A 16,161-nucleotide genomic window follows, 5' to 3' on the forward strand; every position below is an offset into this window, starting at 1 on the left:
TCCAGCTACTCGGGAGGCTGAGGCAGGAGAATGGTGTGAACTTGGGAGGTGGAGCTTGCAGTGAGCCGAGATTGCACTCTAGTCTGGGCCACACAGCGAGACTCTGTCTCAAAAAAAAAAAAAAAAGATGTTTAACCTCACGAGTAATAAAATAATTACACAGGCCGGGCGTGGACGCTCACGCCTGTAATCCCAGCACTTTGGGAGGCTGAGGCAGGCAGATCACCTGAGGTCAGGAGTTCGAGACCAGCCTGGCCAAGATGGTGAAACCCCGTTCTCTACTAAAATATATAAAAATTACCCGGGCATGGTGACAGGCACCTGTAATCCCAGCTACTCAGGAGGCTGAGGCAGGAGAATCACTTGAACCCAGGAGCTGGAGGTTGCAGTGAGCCGAGATTGTGCCATTGCACTCCAGTCTGAGTGACAAGAGCAAGACTTCATCTTAAAAAAAAAAAAAAAGAATTATACATTTCAGGCTGGGCGCAGTGGCTCACGCCTGTAATCCCAGCACTTTGGAAGGCCGAGGCAGGTGGATCATGTAAGGTCAGGAGTTCGAGACCAGCTGGCCAACATGGTGAAACGCCATCTCTACTAAAGGTACAAAAATTAGCTGGGCATCGTGGTGGGCACCAGTAATCCCAGCTACTGGGGAGGCTGAAGCAGGAGAATCGCTTTAACCCAGGAGGTGGAAGTTGCAGTGAGCCAAGATTGCACCATTGCATTCCAGCCTGGACAGTAAGAGCAAAACTCTGTCTCAAAAAAAAAAAAAAAAAAAAAAAAAAAGAACTATATATTTCAATCATAAAATGTCATTTTTGGCTTATTGGATAGGCAAAAATTTTGCTTTTTGAGACAGGGTCTCACTCTATCATCCAGGCTGCAGTGCAGTGGTGTGATCCTCCTGGGCTCAAGTGATCTTCCCACCTCAGTCTCCTGAGTAGCTGAGACTACAGGTGCGCATGCCACCACACTCCGCTAATTAAAAAAAAAAAAAATTTGGAGACAGGGGTCTCACTGTGTTGCCCAGGCTGGTCTTGAACTTCTAGGCTCAAGTAATCCTCTTGCTTTGGCTTCCCAAAGTGCTGGGACTACAGGCACAAGCCACCGCACCTGGCCTAGAAAGGCAAATATTTAAGGACCAACAATTCTAAATGTTGTCAAAAGTACAGAGTAAGAGCACATTAATATTGGTGGAAAAATACTTGGGACAATATTTGCAGGGGACAGTTAGGACATACAATATACAACTGAAGGAAGGATGTATGTTTTTTCACATTTTAACACCCGTGAAATCAGTATGCATCTTACAACTGATGACATCTCCCAATTGTTTTCATCCAAGTAGCAGTCATGATGCAGTCGTCATTGGCTCTGAATTCACAAATTGGTTATTATTCCTGGTGGCATGAGTGGACAATGGCAATCCCTTGGTATTTCAGACACTAAAAGATCATTTCAGGGGTGGGCAGGAGGATAAGAAATCACTTAATGGGTACAATGTGCATTATTTGGGTGATGGATACACTAAAAGCCCTGATTTTAACACTACACAATCTATGCATGTAATAAAATTATATATATAAAACTCATAAATTTACACAAATAAAAAAAATCTTTGAAAGCCCACGCTGGTGGCAAGGCTGTGGACATATGAAAACAAAAAAGAAAAAAAATCATTTGAGGAAGAATAAGTCCTGTTTATAGTCTGAAAAGTTTCCTTTGACAGCTTTTATTAAGAAAACATCAAATTCTTGCCAAAAATACATATTTTGAATCTACTCATGACATATCAGACAAACTCAAATTGAGGGATAGTCTACAAAATAACTGTCCTGTACTATCCAAAAATGTAAAGGTCTAGAAATGAAGAAAAGCTGAGGAACTGTTCCAGATTAAAGAGGTCTGATATCTAAAAGTACTGAATGATCATGAATTGGGTCCTAGAATTGGAGGGGAGGAGGCTGAGAATCTACAAGATTATTATTGATACAACCAAAGAAACTTGATAACTATGTTGTCACTACATAAGAGAATATCCTTGCTCGTAGTAAACATCAACTGCAATATTTAGAGGAAAACAGGCAAAATGTTCAATTTACTCTCAAATGGTTTCAGGAAAGTGGGAGGAATGGATAGACAGATGGATGGATAGATATAGATAGAAGATGAATGACAAAAGCATGTGCGGCAAAATGTAAACAACTGCTGAACCTGGGTAAAGGATATATGGGAGGGAGGGAGTTCCTTGTATTAACTGTAACTTTTCTGGAAGTTTGAAATTATTTCTATTTTGAGGTTATAAGAAAAGAAAGGAAAGAAAAAAAACACCAGCATAAAAATATGCAGGATAGATACCAGCAACTAGAAGAAAATCCTGGAAAGAGTGGTGAGATCACTCTTTTTTTTTTTTTTTTTTTTTTTTGAGATGGACTCTTGCTTTGTCGCCCAGGTTGGAGTACAGTGGTGCAATCTCAGCTCACTGCAACCTCCACCTCCCGGGTTCAGGTGGTTCTCTGCCTCAGCCTCCCGAGTAGCTGGGATTACAGGCTCCTGCCACCATGCCCAGCAAATTTTTGTATTTTTTAGTAGAGATGGGGTTTCACCATCTTGGCCAGGCTGGTCTTGAACTGCTGACCTTGTGATTCACCTGCCTCGGCCTCCCAAAGTGCTGGGATTACAGGCATGAGCCACCATGCCTGGCCGAGATCTTTCTTTTTTTTTTTTTGAGACAAGAGTCTCAATCCATCACCCAGGGCTGAAGTGCAGTGGCGTGGTCTTGGCTCACTATAATCTCTGCCACCCGGGTTCAGGCAATTCTTGTGCCTCAGCCTCCCAAGTAGCCTGAATTACAGGTGCAAGCCACCATGCCTGGCTAGTTTTTTTAAAATTTTCAGTAGAGATGGGGTTTTGCCACGTTGGCCAGGCTGGTCTCAAACTCTTGACCTCAAGTGATCTGCCTGCCTCGGCCTCCCAAAGTGCTGGGATTACAGGTGTGAGCCACTGTACCCAGCCAAGCCTTGTTCTTGATAGGCAACAATCTGCATTATTAAACTACCCAGTATGATGAAATAATTGCTTAATTTATTATTATCATTTTTTAGAGACAAGGTCTCACTCTTGTCTCCCAAGCTGGAGTGCACTACTGCAATCATAGCTCTCTTTAGCCTTGAACTCCTGGGTTCAAGTAATCCCTCCTGCCTCAGCCTCAGTAGCTGGGACAACAGGCACATGCCACCATGCCTGGCTAATGATGAAATAATAATTTTATTTATTTATTTATTTTATTTGAGACAGAGTCTTACTACCACACCCAGCTGATTTTTGTATTTTTAGTAGGGACAGGTTTTCACCATGTTGGGCAGGCTGGTCTTGAACTCCTGACTTCAGCCTCCCAAGGTGCTGGGATTACAGGTGTGAGCCACGGCGCCCAGCCTGAAACAATAATTTTAAATTTAGCCCCAGACTTACTGTGCCATGATTCTTCTGGAAGCGAATGACTTCCTGATCATTTTCAAATGTACTACCCATTACCATCTGTGTAACAGACTTCATAGCAAAACCAAGCATATGCTGGCTGAGGGGCACATGCTGGGTCTCTGGGTAGGAGAGCCATTTATCTAATAATTCTTCTGAAAGCTGAAAGAGAACAGAAAAGCACAATGATTACTATTTCTGCGTACTAAATCTCAGAAAATGTTCCTAAGTAGATTCATTTAATAGCAAACACAGTTAAACTCTGTAACCGAAGTGAACATTCAGGTACAAATCTGTCAGACTAACACTAGCTCCATCTAAAATTGCATCCTCAGTGGTTCAGGTTCAGCTTCTGGCAAAGGGCTGATATGTAAAACAAAACAGAACCACTATCACAACAATAAAAACAGAAAATATAAATTAAAAACTCAAAGACAGAAAAACCGTAAACCCAATGGAAATTAAAAGACCATACTCTTGGTACCTAATTAAAAATAATGAAAAGTCTGCCACAGAATGCCTGTGACATAGTAATCAATAAATATATGAATATATATAAAAGTCCTAAACATACTTCAGTGATAGAAACCTCTCAGAGTCTCTTTGTCATTCCTTCCTTCTCCAAATATTTATTAAATACCTATGGAATAAAAACAGAGTCTAGTGAAAAGATTATAAACAAGCTTTAGGCCAGGCACAGTGATTCATACCTGTAATCCTAGCACTTTGGGAGGCAAAGGTGGGTGGATCACTTGAGGTCAGGAGTTTGAGACCAGCCTGGCCAACATGGTGAAACCCTATCTCTACTAAAAATACAAAAATTAGCCGGGTGTGGTGATGCACACCTGTAATCCCAGCTACTCAGGTGGCTGAAGCAGGAGAATAGCTTGAATCTGGGAGACTGGGGCTGCAATGAGCCAAGATCACGCCACTGCACTCCAGCCTGGGTGAAAGAGCAAGACTCCATCTCAAGAAAAAATAAATAAATAAATTTTGTAGATGTAATTAAGGATCTCTAATGAGATCATCCTGGATTTATCATAGAATCAAAATCCCTTATCTTTATATAAAATAAAGATGGAAGGAAAATTTAAGACACAGATACCGTAAGTAAAGAGCTCTGAAAGAAAGACATAGAAAATGAAGAATAATGGAATGTGGGTACATAACAAAATGAATAATTAGTATACAAAATCAAAGTATAAAGGTGGGAGAGAGAATATGGAGTTAGTAAGGCCCTGGCATTGTTGAGTAATTGGTAAAAGTTATCATTAACATTAGACTATAATAAGCCAAGAATGCCTATTATAACCTCTAGGGCAGCGGTTCTCAACCAGGGTGATTTTGTCTCCAAAGGACATTCAGAAATGTCTGGAGACATTTTTTGATTGTCACAACTGGGGTGAGGTGCTACTGGCATCTAGGTGTAAAAGCCACAGATGCTACTAAATATCCCACCATGCACAGGATAGCCCTCTACAATAAATAATCACAGGCCTAAGTTTGAATACTGCCAACAGTGAAAAGCCCTACTCTAAACAAATACTAAAATAGTTAAAATACATAACTAATAAGCTAACACAGAAAACAGAATACTCAAAAATATTTTATTAGTTCTAAAGAAGGCACGAAAGAGGCCGGGCGCAGTGGCTCACGCCTGTAATCCCAGCACTTTCGGAGGCTGAGGCGGGCAGATCACAAGGTCAGGAGATCAAGACCATCCTGGCTAACACAGTGAAACCCCACCTCTACTAAAAATACAAAAAATCAGCTGGGCGTGGTGGGCGCCTGTAGTCCTAGCTACTCAGGAGGTTGAGGCAGGAGAACGGCGTGAACCCAGGAGGCAGAGCTTGCAGTAAGCTGAAACTATGCCACTGCACTCCAGCCTGGACGACAGAGCAAGACTCCGTCTCAAAAAAAAAAAAAACCAAACCAAACAAAAAAAACTTGTATATGACACAAATATAGAGGGAAATGTATAGACTTAAATTCATACATTGGGAGGGAAACGGCTGTTTATTAATGATCTAAGCAACCATCTCAAGAAACTAGAAAAAGAATAGCAAATTAAAACCAATGAAAGTAGAAGGAAGGAAATAAACATAAGAGCATAAACAAAATTAGAAAACAAACACAATATATAGAGAAAAAAGTTGGTTCATGTAAAAAATTTTAATAAAATTGAAAGACATTGTATCAGTTACAAATGTATTGCTCCTGACCTATAAATTCATTCTTTTTGCCTCGCTGTTAAAATAGACTAGCAGGTCTGGCACGGTGGTGTACGTCTGTAATCCCAGCACTTTGAGGGGCTGAGGCGGGAGGATCACTTGAGGCCAGGAGTTTGAGACCAGACTTGGCAACATAGTGAGACCACCATCTCTAATTTAAAAATAAATAATAAAATAAAATAATATAAAAATTGACTTGAGTCCTTTACATATTTTTCCTTTGCCACCTGGCATGATGTTAAGCTTTCTCAGCATAAGGTGCTAGAGAGACATTTGTAAGAAGAGTTTTGCTTCTTGGTTCCCCTGCTTGTCACAAAGCAGGCCACTGTGATGTCTGAAGCTTTCCAGAGTCAGGGTCTTGCAGTACACTGGAAAGCAGTCAGCAGCTTCCCCCATCAGCCCTCCCCTTGGATGCTTTTGTAAGAGATGTCCTCCAACCCTGCAGCACCTCCTGCAGCATGGAGTGGCCAGCAGCTTGCCCTGCCAACTCCCCCAAAAAAGTTGTGCCTCAGGTGAAACACCTCTCCATGAACAGCTTTCCCCACCACCCTAAAGGACAGCATACTAGAGGATAAATGTCCAACCAGGTCCAAAGGGCAGATTTCCAGCAAGTTTTGCTAATATGGCACCATAGCAACCCCTCTGCCATTCACAGCAGTTGTGGCTCCTCCAACAAGCCTGAATCTGAGTCCTGAGGAAGAGGGGTCTTCTTAGTGCCCTCTATCTTGGCCCTGGGGTTTGTGACTGTTCCTTATATCTGCTATTCCTTTTTTTTTTTTTTTAAGAGACAAAGGAGCCCAGGAGCTACAGGATGCAGTGCGCAGTGATCATGCCACTACACTCCAGTCCAGGCTGGAGTGATCACTGCACACTACATCCTGTAGCTCCTGGGCTCAAGGGATCCTCCCATCCTCCTGCCTTGCCTCCTGAGTAGCTGGAACTATAGGCATGCACTACCACACCAGCTAATATATATTTTTTTAATTTTTGTTTGTAGAGACAGGGTCTTGCCATTTTGCCCAGGATGGTCTTAAACTCCTGAACTCAACCTATCCTCCCACCTCGGCCTCTCCAAGTGCTGGGATTATAAGCATAAGTCGCTGTGCCCAGGTGTATTCCTATATTCTTTAGAGTTCTCCTTAGAGTAGCCCCTATTATAACTCTTCATTTTTTATTTTTGTAGAGGTGGGGTCTCACTATGTTGCCCAGGTGGGTCTTGAACTCCTGGGTTCAGGCAATCCTCCCACCTTAGCCTCCCACAGTGCTGGTATTACAGATGTGAGCCACTATGCTCAGCCTATAATTCTTTATATAAAACTTTCTTTGTTCAAATAGTTATGTGCCTTCTCTCTCCCATTGGACCTACACTGATAAAGACCTCTGGAAACACTAATCAAGAAAAAAGAGAAAAAAAGAATAAGAAAAAAGAGAGAGACAGAAAGAGAGAGAGAAAGCACCATGAATCTTAAAGACATTAAATTTATAATGGAATGTTTGGCAATAAAGCAGGAAAAGAAACTAAAAATCTTAAAGTCAGAAAAAAGGAAATAAATTATAATTAATCTCAGATACCAGCTGGGCTTGGTAGCCCATGCTAGTAATCCTAGTGCTTTGGGAGGCCAAGGACAGATGATGGCTTGAAGCCAGGAGTTCAAGGCCAGGGTGGGCAACAAAACAAGACCCTCTCTCTACCAAAAATAAATTTTAAAAATTAGCTGGCCATGGTGGCACACACCTGTAATCCTAGCTACCTGGGAGGCTGAGGCTGGAGAATCACTTGAGCCCAGGTGTACTAAGGTGTATTAAGCTATGACTGTGCCACTGCACTCCAGTAGGGTGACAAAGCGAGACTCTGTCTCTAAAAATTAAAAACAGGCCAGATGCAGTGGCTCACGCCCGTAATCCCAGCATTTTGGGAGGCCGAGGCGGGTGGATCACCTGAGGTCAGGAGTTCAAGACCAGCCTGGCCAACATGGTGAAATTTCGTCTCTAGTAAAAATATAAAAATTAGCCAGGCGTCATGGCACACACCTGTAGTTCCAGCTACTTGGGAGGCTGAGGCACAAGAACTTCTTGAACCCACGAGGTGGAGGTTGCAAGGAGCCAAAACTGCGTCACTGCACTCTAGCCTGGATGACAGAGTGACACTGTCTCAAAAAATAAATAAATAGGCTGGGCGCAGTGGCTCACATCTGCAATCCCACCACTTTGGGAGGCCGAGGCAGGTGGACCACCTGAGGTCAAGAGTTCAAGACCAGCCTGACCAACATGGTGAAACCCTGTCTCTACTAAAAATACGAAAGTTAGCTGGGCGTTGTAGTGGGTGCCTGTAATCCCAGCTACTAAGGAGGCTGACGCAGAAGAATCACTTGAACTTGGGAGGTAGACGTTGCAGTGAGCTGAGATCGTGCCACTGCACTCCAGTCTGGGTGACAGAGTGAGACTCTGTCTCAAAAAAAAATAAAAATATATGCCTGTAATCCCAGCACTTTGGGAGGCCAAGGCAGGCGAATCACGAGGTCAGGAGTTCAAGACCAGCTTGGCCAACATGGTGAAACCACATCTCTACTAAAAATACAAAAATTAGCCAGGTTCAAGAGATTCTTCTGCCTCAGCCTCCCAAACAGCTGGAACTACAGGCATGTGCCACCATGCCTGACTAATTTTTGTATTTTTTGTAGAGATGCAGTTTCACCATATTGGCCAGGCTGGTCTCAAATTCCTGACCTTGTGATCTGCCCGCCTTGGCCTCCCAAAGTGCTGGGATTACAGGCATAAGCCACTGCGCCTGGCCGCGACTGGGTACTTTATAAAGAAAGCATAGTGCCAGGTACCTACCTGGCTTCTGATGAGGCCTCAGGAAGCTTATAATCATGGCAGAAGGCAAAGGGAAGGTAGCAGGTCACATGGCAAAAGCAGGAGCAAGAGAGAGGGGGGAAGGTGCCACACACTTTTAAACAACAAGATCTCATAAGAATTCACTATAGTGAGGATAGCACCAAGCCATGAGGACTCCACTCCCATGATCCAATCACCTTCCACCAAGCCCCACCCCCAATACTGGGGATTACAATTCAATATAAGATTTGCATAGGGACAAATAAACAAACCATATCACTGACTAATGCCTAAATTAAGTACCTGGTTTGTGCTATGGGGTTGACAATATAAACCTAAAGTAAATTTCTCACATAAGGACACAGTCTATGAACCAAAACCACCATAATTTGCCTCTGAATGAGTAGAAGGAGAAAACAATGGAATATGGAACAACAGAAAAGACTGAAAGTTTGGAGAACAGAGCCTGTGATAAAAGATTAAGGAAGTCAGAATTACTTAGTTTGAGGCAGAGAAGACAAAATAATTAAGGCTTTTAACAATAATATTACTGAAAAGAAAAAGGTGCTTCTATCATGATTGAAAGTAAGGCAAAGAGAAATGGGCAAAATTCCTGGAGATACACAATTAAATACGAAAGTATTTCTTACCGACAAATGTTGGGTATTTAAGCAGAACAGCAAGATTCTGACTGGTGAGTGCTTAAATAGAGGCAACATAACTGCCTCCAGGGAGGAAAATGCGAAGTAACAGGAACAGCTATGGCAAACAAAAAGCAGGCAGCCTGAGAGCTTCAAAGAATATGACGTGTGCACAACCAATACAGAACCTTGAGATATAAAACAGGAATGGTAACAATGAGAGATTGGGAATTTGGATGCACAAGTCTCCTGATAGCCCTGAGAATACTGGCTATCACAGTTACAGATGAAAGCTGGAAAATATAGAAACTAATCAGCAGCAACCATAGATAAAGGAAGGTTTGGTTCAGTGCGTTTTTAGAAGCAGAAGTGTGCAGAGCAGAACCAATGTATTAATTAATGCTTATAGTGGACTGAGAAACTCAGTCTCAAGTCTTAAATGAAAAGTGTAGTTTCGGCCGGGCGCGGTGGCTCAAGCCTGTAATCCCAGCACTTTGGGAGGCTGAGGCGGGCGGATCACAAGGTCAGGAGATCGAGACCACAGTGAAACCCCGTCTCTACTAAAAATACAAAAAATTAGCCAGGCACGGTGGCGGGCGCCTGTAGTCCCAGCTACTCAGGAGGCTGAGGCAGGAGAATGGCGGGAACCCGGGAGGCGGAGCTTGCAGTGAGCCGAGATCACGCCACTGCACTCCAGCCTGGGCAACAGCGTGAGACTCCGTCTCAAAAAAAAAAAAAAAAAAAAAGAAAAGTGTAGTTTCAGCTAGAACTTCCATATGGGAAAAATGGCATTCAACATTTACTAACTGTATTTTTTTTTTTAAACATGGGGTCCTGCTATGTTGCCCAGGCAGGGGTGCAGTGGCTATTCACAGACAAAATTATCACTCACAATACCCTTGAACTCCTGGGCTGATGCGATTCTTCCTCCTGAGTAGTTGGGAATACAGGCATGTGCCACTATGCCCAGCTTCCAAATGTAATTTTTAAAAGTGGATACTGTAAAGGCCTGTGAGGCACAGTGGCTCACACCTATAATCCTAGTGCTTCGGGAGTCTGAGGCAGGAGGATCACTTGACACCAGGATTTTAACAGTGGCATAGGAAACATAGTGCGACCGTATCTCTACACAAAAATACAAAAATTAGCTGGGCATGGTGGCACGTGCCTGTGGTCCTAGTTACTCAGGAGGCTGAGGCAGGAGGATCCCTTCAGCTCAGGAATTCGATGCTCCAGTAAGCTATAATTGTGCCACTGCACTTGAGCCCAGGCAACAGTGCAAGACCTTGACTGAAAAAAATAAAAAAAGATACCTGATTTACCCTAATGTGATTATTACACATTGTATATCTGTATCAAAATATCTCACGTACCCCATAAATATATACACCTACTAAGCAACGCTAAGTAACCATATATATATATATATTTTTAGAGACGGAGTCATTCACTGTTGCCTGGGCTGGTATGCAGTGGAGTGATCTCAGCTCGCTGCAACTCCGCTTCCTGGATTCAAGCAATTCTCCTGCCTCAGCCTCCTGAGTAGCTGGGATTACAGGTGCCTGCCACCACACCCGGCTAATTTTTTATATTTTTAGTAGAGACGGGGTTTTAGTAGAGACGGAGTTTCACTATGTTGGTCAGACTGGTCTTGAACTCCTGACTTCATGATCCGCTGGCATCGGCCTCCCAAAGTGCTGGGATTATAGGCATGAGCCACCGTGACAGGCAAAAAAAAATTTTTTTTAAAGATACTTTTAAAGTTAATAAGGCATACTCTTAAGAGAACTACCAGGTATTTAAATACAAAAATGCTTACAATGTGTAGTCAGAACATTTTCAGGAAGAATGAACACAGTTATAGAAGAGGGAAAGGAAAATAAACCCAAACTGGCCAAATGGATTTTTCTTTTTCTTTCTTTTTGAGACAGGGTCTCAGTCGCCTAGACTGGAGTGCAGTGGTGCAATCTTGGCTCACTGCAACCTCTGCCTCCCAGGCTCAAGCAATCCTCCCGCCTCAGACTCTTGATTAGCTGGGACCACAGGCATACGCCACCATGACCAGCTAATTTTTTTTTTTTTTTTTTTTTTTGGTAGAGACAGGGTCTGGTCATGGGAGGCTGAGGTGGGTGGACTGCCTGAGCCCAGGAGTTTGAGACCAGCCTGGGTGACATGGTGAGACCCCATCTCTATGTGAAAAATTTTAAAAAGAAAAAAATCATCTTAATGTTATGTAAATATATCCAGTTGTTATGGAAGTTTAGAGACGGTACATGGAGGGAAGCATACTTAACTAAACTGGAGGCTGGAGTAGAAGTTAGCCAGGCAAGGCTGGGAAAAATGTTTCAGAGGAGAAAAAAAAAAGAACAGACCTATGGAAGTAACAGAGGAGTCAAAGAATTTAGGAACGTTATCAGTATTCATTCACTGATGTAATAAATATTAACTGAGGGCCTGCTGTATAACAAGAGCCAAGTTATACAGCAGTAATCAAAATAGAACAGTCCCTACCTTCATGGAGCACACACTTAAGTGAGGGAGACAGACACTCAAAGGATTACAAAAAATAGAATTACAGGTGGGTGCGGTGGCTCACGCCTGTAATCCCAGCACTTTGGGAGGCCAAGGTGGACGGATCACCTGAGGCTAGGAGTTTGAGACCAAACTGGCTAACATGGTGAAACCCTGTCTCTATTAAAATACAAAAATTACTGGGCATGGTGGCATGCACATGTAATCCCAGCTACTCAGGAGGCTGAGGATGGAAAATCTCTTGAACCCAGGAGACAGAGGTTGCAGTATGCCAAGATTGCATCACTGCACTCCAGCCTGGCAGAAAGAGCGAGACTCCATCTCAAAAAGAAAATAAAAATAAAAATAAATAAATAAATAAAACAGAATTATAAACTGGGAAAAGTGTTGTAAACGAAAGGCACAGGGTGTTATGATAGCATCTAAAAGGGGAACCTGGCCGGGTGCAGTAGCTCATGCTTGAAAACCCAGCACTTTGGGAGACTAAGGTGGGAGGAACACTTGAGGCCACGAATTCAAGACCAGCCTAGGAAACATAATGAGACACACATCTTTACAAAAAAATTTTAAATACAACTAGCCAGTCATGGTGGCACATGCCTGTAGTCCCAGCTACTCAGGAGGCTGAGGTGGGAGGATCCCATGGGCCCAGGAATTTGAGGTTACAGTGAGCTATGATCAGGTCATTGCACTCCAGCCTAGGCCACACAGCAAGACTCTGTCTTAAAAAATTAAAAAATTAAAACAAAATAAATAAAAGGGGACCTATCTAGCAATGTGGGATGATCAGAGAGAGTGTCCCTGGGGAAGTGACATTTAAACTAGGAGCTGAAAAATGAACACACATTAGCTAGGTGTGTGGATGACTGGAGATGCATTCCAGGCAAAGTGAATAGCATAAACAGGCCCTGAGATAGGAAGGAACAGGGTACATCTGAAGACTTAAAAGAAAACAAGTGTGACTAGACTATAAGCCAAATGAGAATGTGGGAAACCAGGCTGGAAAAGTAGCCAGGCTAAATCATTAAAAGTCCTGAAGACTACATTAAAAATTTGGAGTTTGTCCCAAGAACAAAGGGGTTTTCAAACTAGAGTCCACAGATACCAAAGGGTCTGTTCATGGAATCCAGTGCAGTCTATGAACTCAGATCAGGGGAAAAAAACAATCTTTCTTTTTAATTAACCTCTGAATAAAACTTGGCATTTCCTTCAATTATGAGTATAGGCTCTGACTTTTTAAACCAATACAAATCTCAAAATATGTTCCCATTATAAATACTGGAAAAATCTCATAATAATAATTTTGGCCCTTGCATCACTACTTTAAAATCATGGAAATTTCTGGAAAGATTATTAGATCTTGCTATAAATCTTGCTATTTAACACATTAACAAAGAGGCAAATATAATATCGTAAGTTTTTATAAAAAGTATTAATATTTTGTAACTATATTGGTTTCCTTTAGCTATACATTTAAAAATGTTACTCTCAGAAGGAGTCAAAGGTTTCATCGGACTGCCAAGAAGTACCTGTCAACTGCAAAGCATGGGAAAACAGATGGGGAGGAAAGAGGAAAGAGAAATAAGCAATCCAGGTAAATTATGCAAATCTAAACCAGGGTGATGGCAATGCTGATGGGAGAGAAGTAGATCAATTTGAAAGGCATTTAGAAGGTAAAATTGGCATTACAGATTCTTTTCAAACGTGATTTTCTTTTCTTTCTTTCTTTCTTTTTTTTTTTGGAGATGGAGTCTCACTCTGTTACCCAGGCTGGAGTGCAGTGGCACAATCTTGGCTCACTGCAATCTCTGCCTCCCAGGTTCAAGTGATTCTCATGCCTCAACATCCTAAGTAGCTGGGACTACAAATGCATGCCACCATGCCCGGCTAATTTTTTTGTATTTTTAGTAGAGATGGGCTTTCACCATGTTGGCCAAGCTGGTCTTGAACTCCTGCCCTCAAACAATCCACCCGCCTCAGCCTCTCAAAGTGCTAAGATTACAGGTGCGAGCCACTACACCCAGATCAAATGTGATTTTCAAAGAATACTAAGTGTTATAAAAATGCTCACAATAGGGACAGCGCACAGTGGCTCAAGCCTGTAATCCCAGCACTTTGGGAGGCCGAGACGGGCGGATCACGAGGTCAGGAGATTGAGACCATCCTGGCTAACACGGTGAAACCCCGTCTCTACTAAAAAATACAAAAAACTAGCTGGGAGAGGTGGCGGGCGCCTGTAATCCTAGCTACTCGGGAGGCTGAGGCAGGAGAATGGCGTAAACCCGGGAGGCGGAGCTTGCAATGAGCTGAGATCCGGCCACTGCACTCCAGCCTGGGCCACAGAGCGAGACTCTGTCTCAAAAAAAAAAAAAAAAAAAAAAAAAAAAAAAAAAAAAAATGCTTACAATACAATAGTAAATAAAAAACACAAAGATTATCCATGCGTATAATCTGATAACATTAAAATTCTACTGTGCACATAAAACACTGGAATGATAGGAAGTTTTTGTTTTGTTTTGAGACGAGTCTAGCTCTGTCGCCCAGACTGGAGTGCAGTGAGTGGCAAGATCTTGGCTCACTGCAACCTCCGCCTCCTGGGTTCAAGTGATGCTCCTGCCTCAGCCTCCTGAGTAGCTAGGGCTATAGGCATGTGCCACTACACACAGGTAATTTTTGTATTTTTAGTAAAGATAGGGTTTCACCATGCTGGCCAGGCCAGCCTCAAACTCCTGACCTCAAGTTGAGGCAGAAATTTAAAAATAAATATGCATTCATTCACTCTAAGAAAAGTAACAGGCAAGGCAAGGGTTAAAAAGATAAGACCAACACCAGGCGCTGTGGCTCATGCCTGTAATCCCAGCACTTTGGGAGGCTGAGGCAGTGGATCACAAGGTCAGGAGTTCAAGACAAGCCTGGCCAAGATGGTGAAACCCTGTCTCTACTAACAATAAAAAAAATGAGCTAGGCATGGAGGCAGGTGCCTGTATTCCCAGCTACTCAGGAGGCTGAGGCAGAGAACTGCTTGAACCCAGGAGGCGGAGGTTGCAGTGAGGGGAGATCACGCCACTACATTCCAGCCTGGGTGTCAGAGTGAGACTCCGTCTGAAAAGAAAGAAAAGGAAAAGGAAAAGGAAAGGAAGGGAGGGGAGGGGAAGGGAGGGGGGGATGAGACGGGAAGGGAAGGGAAGGGAAAAGGAAAAGGAAAAGGAAAAGAAAAAAGAAAAAGAAAAAAGAAAAGAAAAGAACAAGCTTTTCTCTGCCCAGCAAGCTCACTTCAAGGACAGTTATAAGATAACACTGTCCGGAAAGCCAAGGCCAAAGGATAACGCTCCAGACACCACCACCCCCATTCGGAGCAAGGTTAAAGGAAGGAAAAAAAGAGAAAGATACCTTTTTTTTTTTTTTACTGTTACTCCTTTCCCTGGCTTCTTAAGCATGATTATGTATTACAAATGTCTGTATTTAGCCAGTTCTTGTTTTTCTTTCAATACAGCTACAAGGTCACCAGCTATGCAAGGTCACAAGTTATGTTATGCTATAGATTACGTGACCTGTCACTGTATAATTAACTGCTTTTGTTTTGCTTCTGTAAGTCCGCTTATAAAAACCCCACTCTGTCGTTGTTCAATGTTCAGTTTTTTGGATGCGAATCTACTGAGCCCGTGCGTACCTTAAAATAAACAATCCTCCTGTTCTCCATATCAGTCTCTCTGGTCCTCAGTTCCCCGCAACATTTTTGGTGACCACGAAGGGACCCGAGATGGCAGGTTTACTGTCTCCTTTGCCTCTGGGGGCTGGAGCCCTGGGCCAGGGGAGACCTGTGACCCCAGGCGCTGCCGGGAGAACTTCAGCCCATAGAGGAGATGAGCTCTCCCCTGACCTGGCACCCCTGCTCAGCAGCACAGCAGAACCTAAAGGACGATTTCAGAAACAGCACGCTTCAGGAACCACAGTAAGGCTTTGGGGCCCAAGGCAGGACCCATGGGGACAAAAGAGGAGCCTGATCACCTCCTGGGGTGTGCCGAATATTCTGACCCAGAGGGGCTCGGGGCGACGAGAGTGGCTCACACCTGAACCAACACAGGACTTGAGAGTGGCTCGCTAAGTGAGTTACGAAAAGGAAACTGGAAGTGGCGAGAGTGGCTCGCCACCCCAACTAGGAAACTGGAGGTGACAAGAGTGGCTCGCCACCCCAACTGGGAAACTGGGTGGCCACTCTCACCACCCCAACTACGAACACAGGAACTAGGAGTGGGGAAGTGTGTGAAAGTGTGTGAATGGAGGGGCCTAATGAGGCTCATAAGCTGCGAAGTGGGGAGTCACAGATCTCTTACCAGGGGCTGTGTGCTCCAAGAAAGTGTGGGGCCGACTAAGACTTGTGGTGATCTGCATACGGCTAATAGGAGCTGCCCTACAGCTCAGAGTTGTAGTGGGAATAAGGA

The 16,161-nt window shown here is 43.4% G+C and overlaps 1 protein-coding gene across 7 annotated transcripts in view; it reads right to left on the reverse strand.

Moving 5' to 3' along the window:
• The window catches only part of LOC126932187 (cytochrome P450 20A1), a 58,898-nt gene that overhangs the window by 27,746 nt on the left and 14,991 nt on the right, over nucleotides 1-16,161 (reverse strand). For 4 of the 7 annotated variants that reach the window (XM_050750884.1, XM_050750882.1, XM_050750881.1 and 1 more), the window contains one exon: nucleotides 3,472-3,639. In XM_050750884.1, the coding sequence (XP_050606841.1) occupies nucleotides 3,472-3,639 (168 nt within the window). Of the gene's footprint in view, nucleotides 1-1,287; nucleotides 1,414-3,471; nucleotides 3,640-15,389; nucleotides 15,631-16,161 lie in introns of those variants that run through there. The other 3 variants (XM_050750885.1, XM_050750887.1, XM_050750886.1) reach the window with 3 other exon arrangements.

The sequence above is a fragment of the Macaca thibetana genome, chromosome 12, assembly GCF_024542745.1.
Source record: "Macaca thibetana thibetana isolate TM-01 chromosome 12, ASM2454274v1, whole genome shotgun sequence".
Classification (NCBI taxonomy): Eukaryota; Metazoa; Chordata; class Mammalia; order Primates; family Cercopithecidae; genus Macaca; species Macaca thibetana.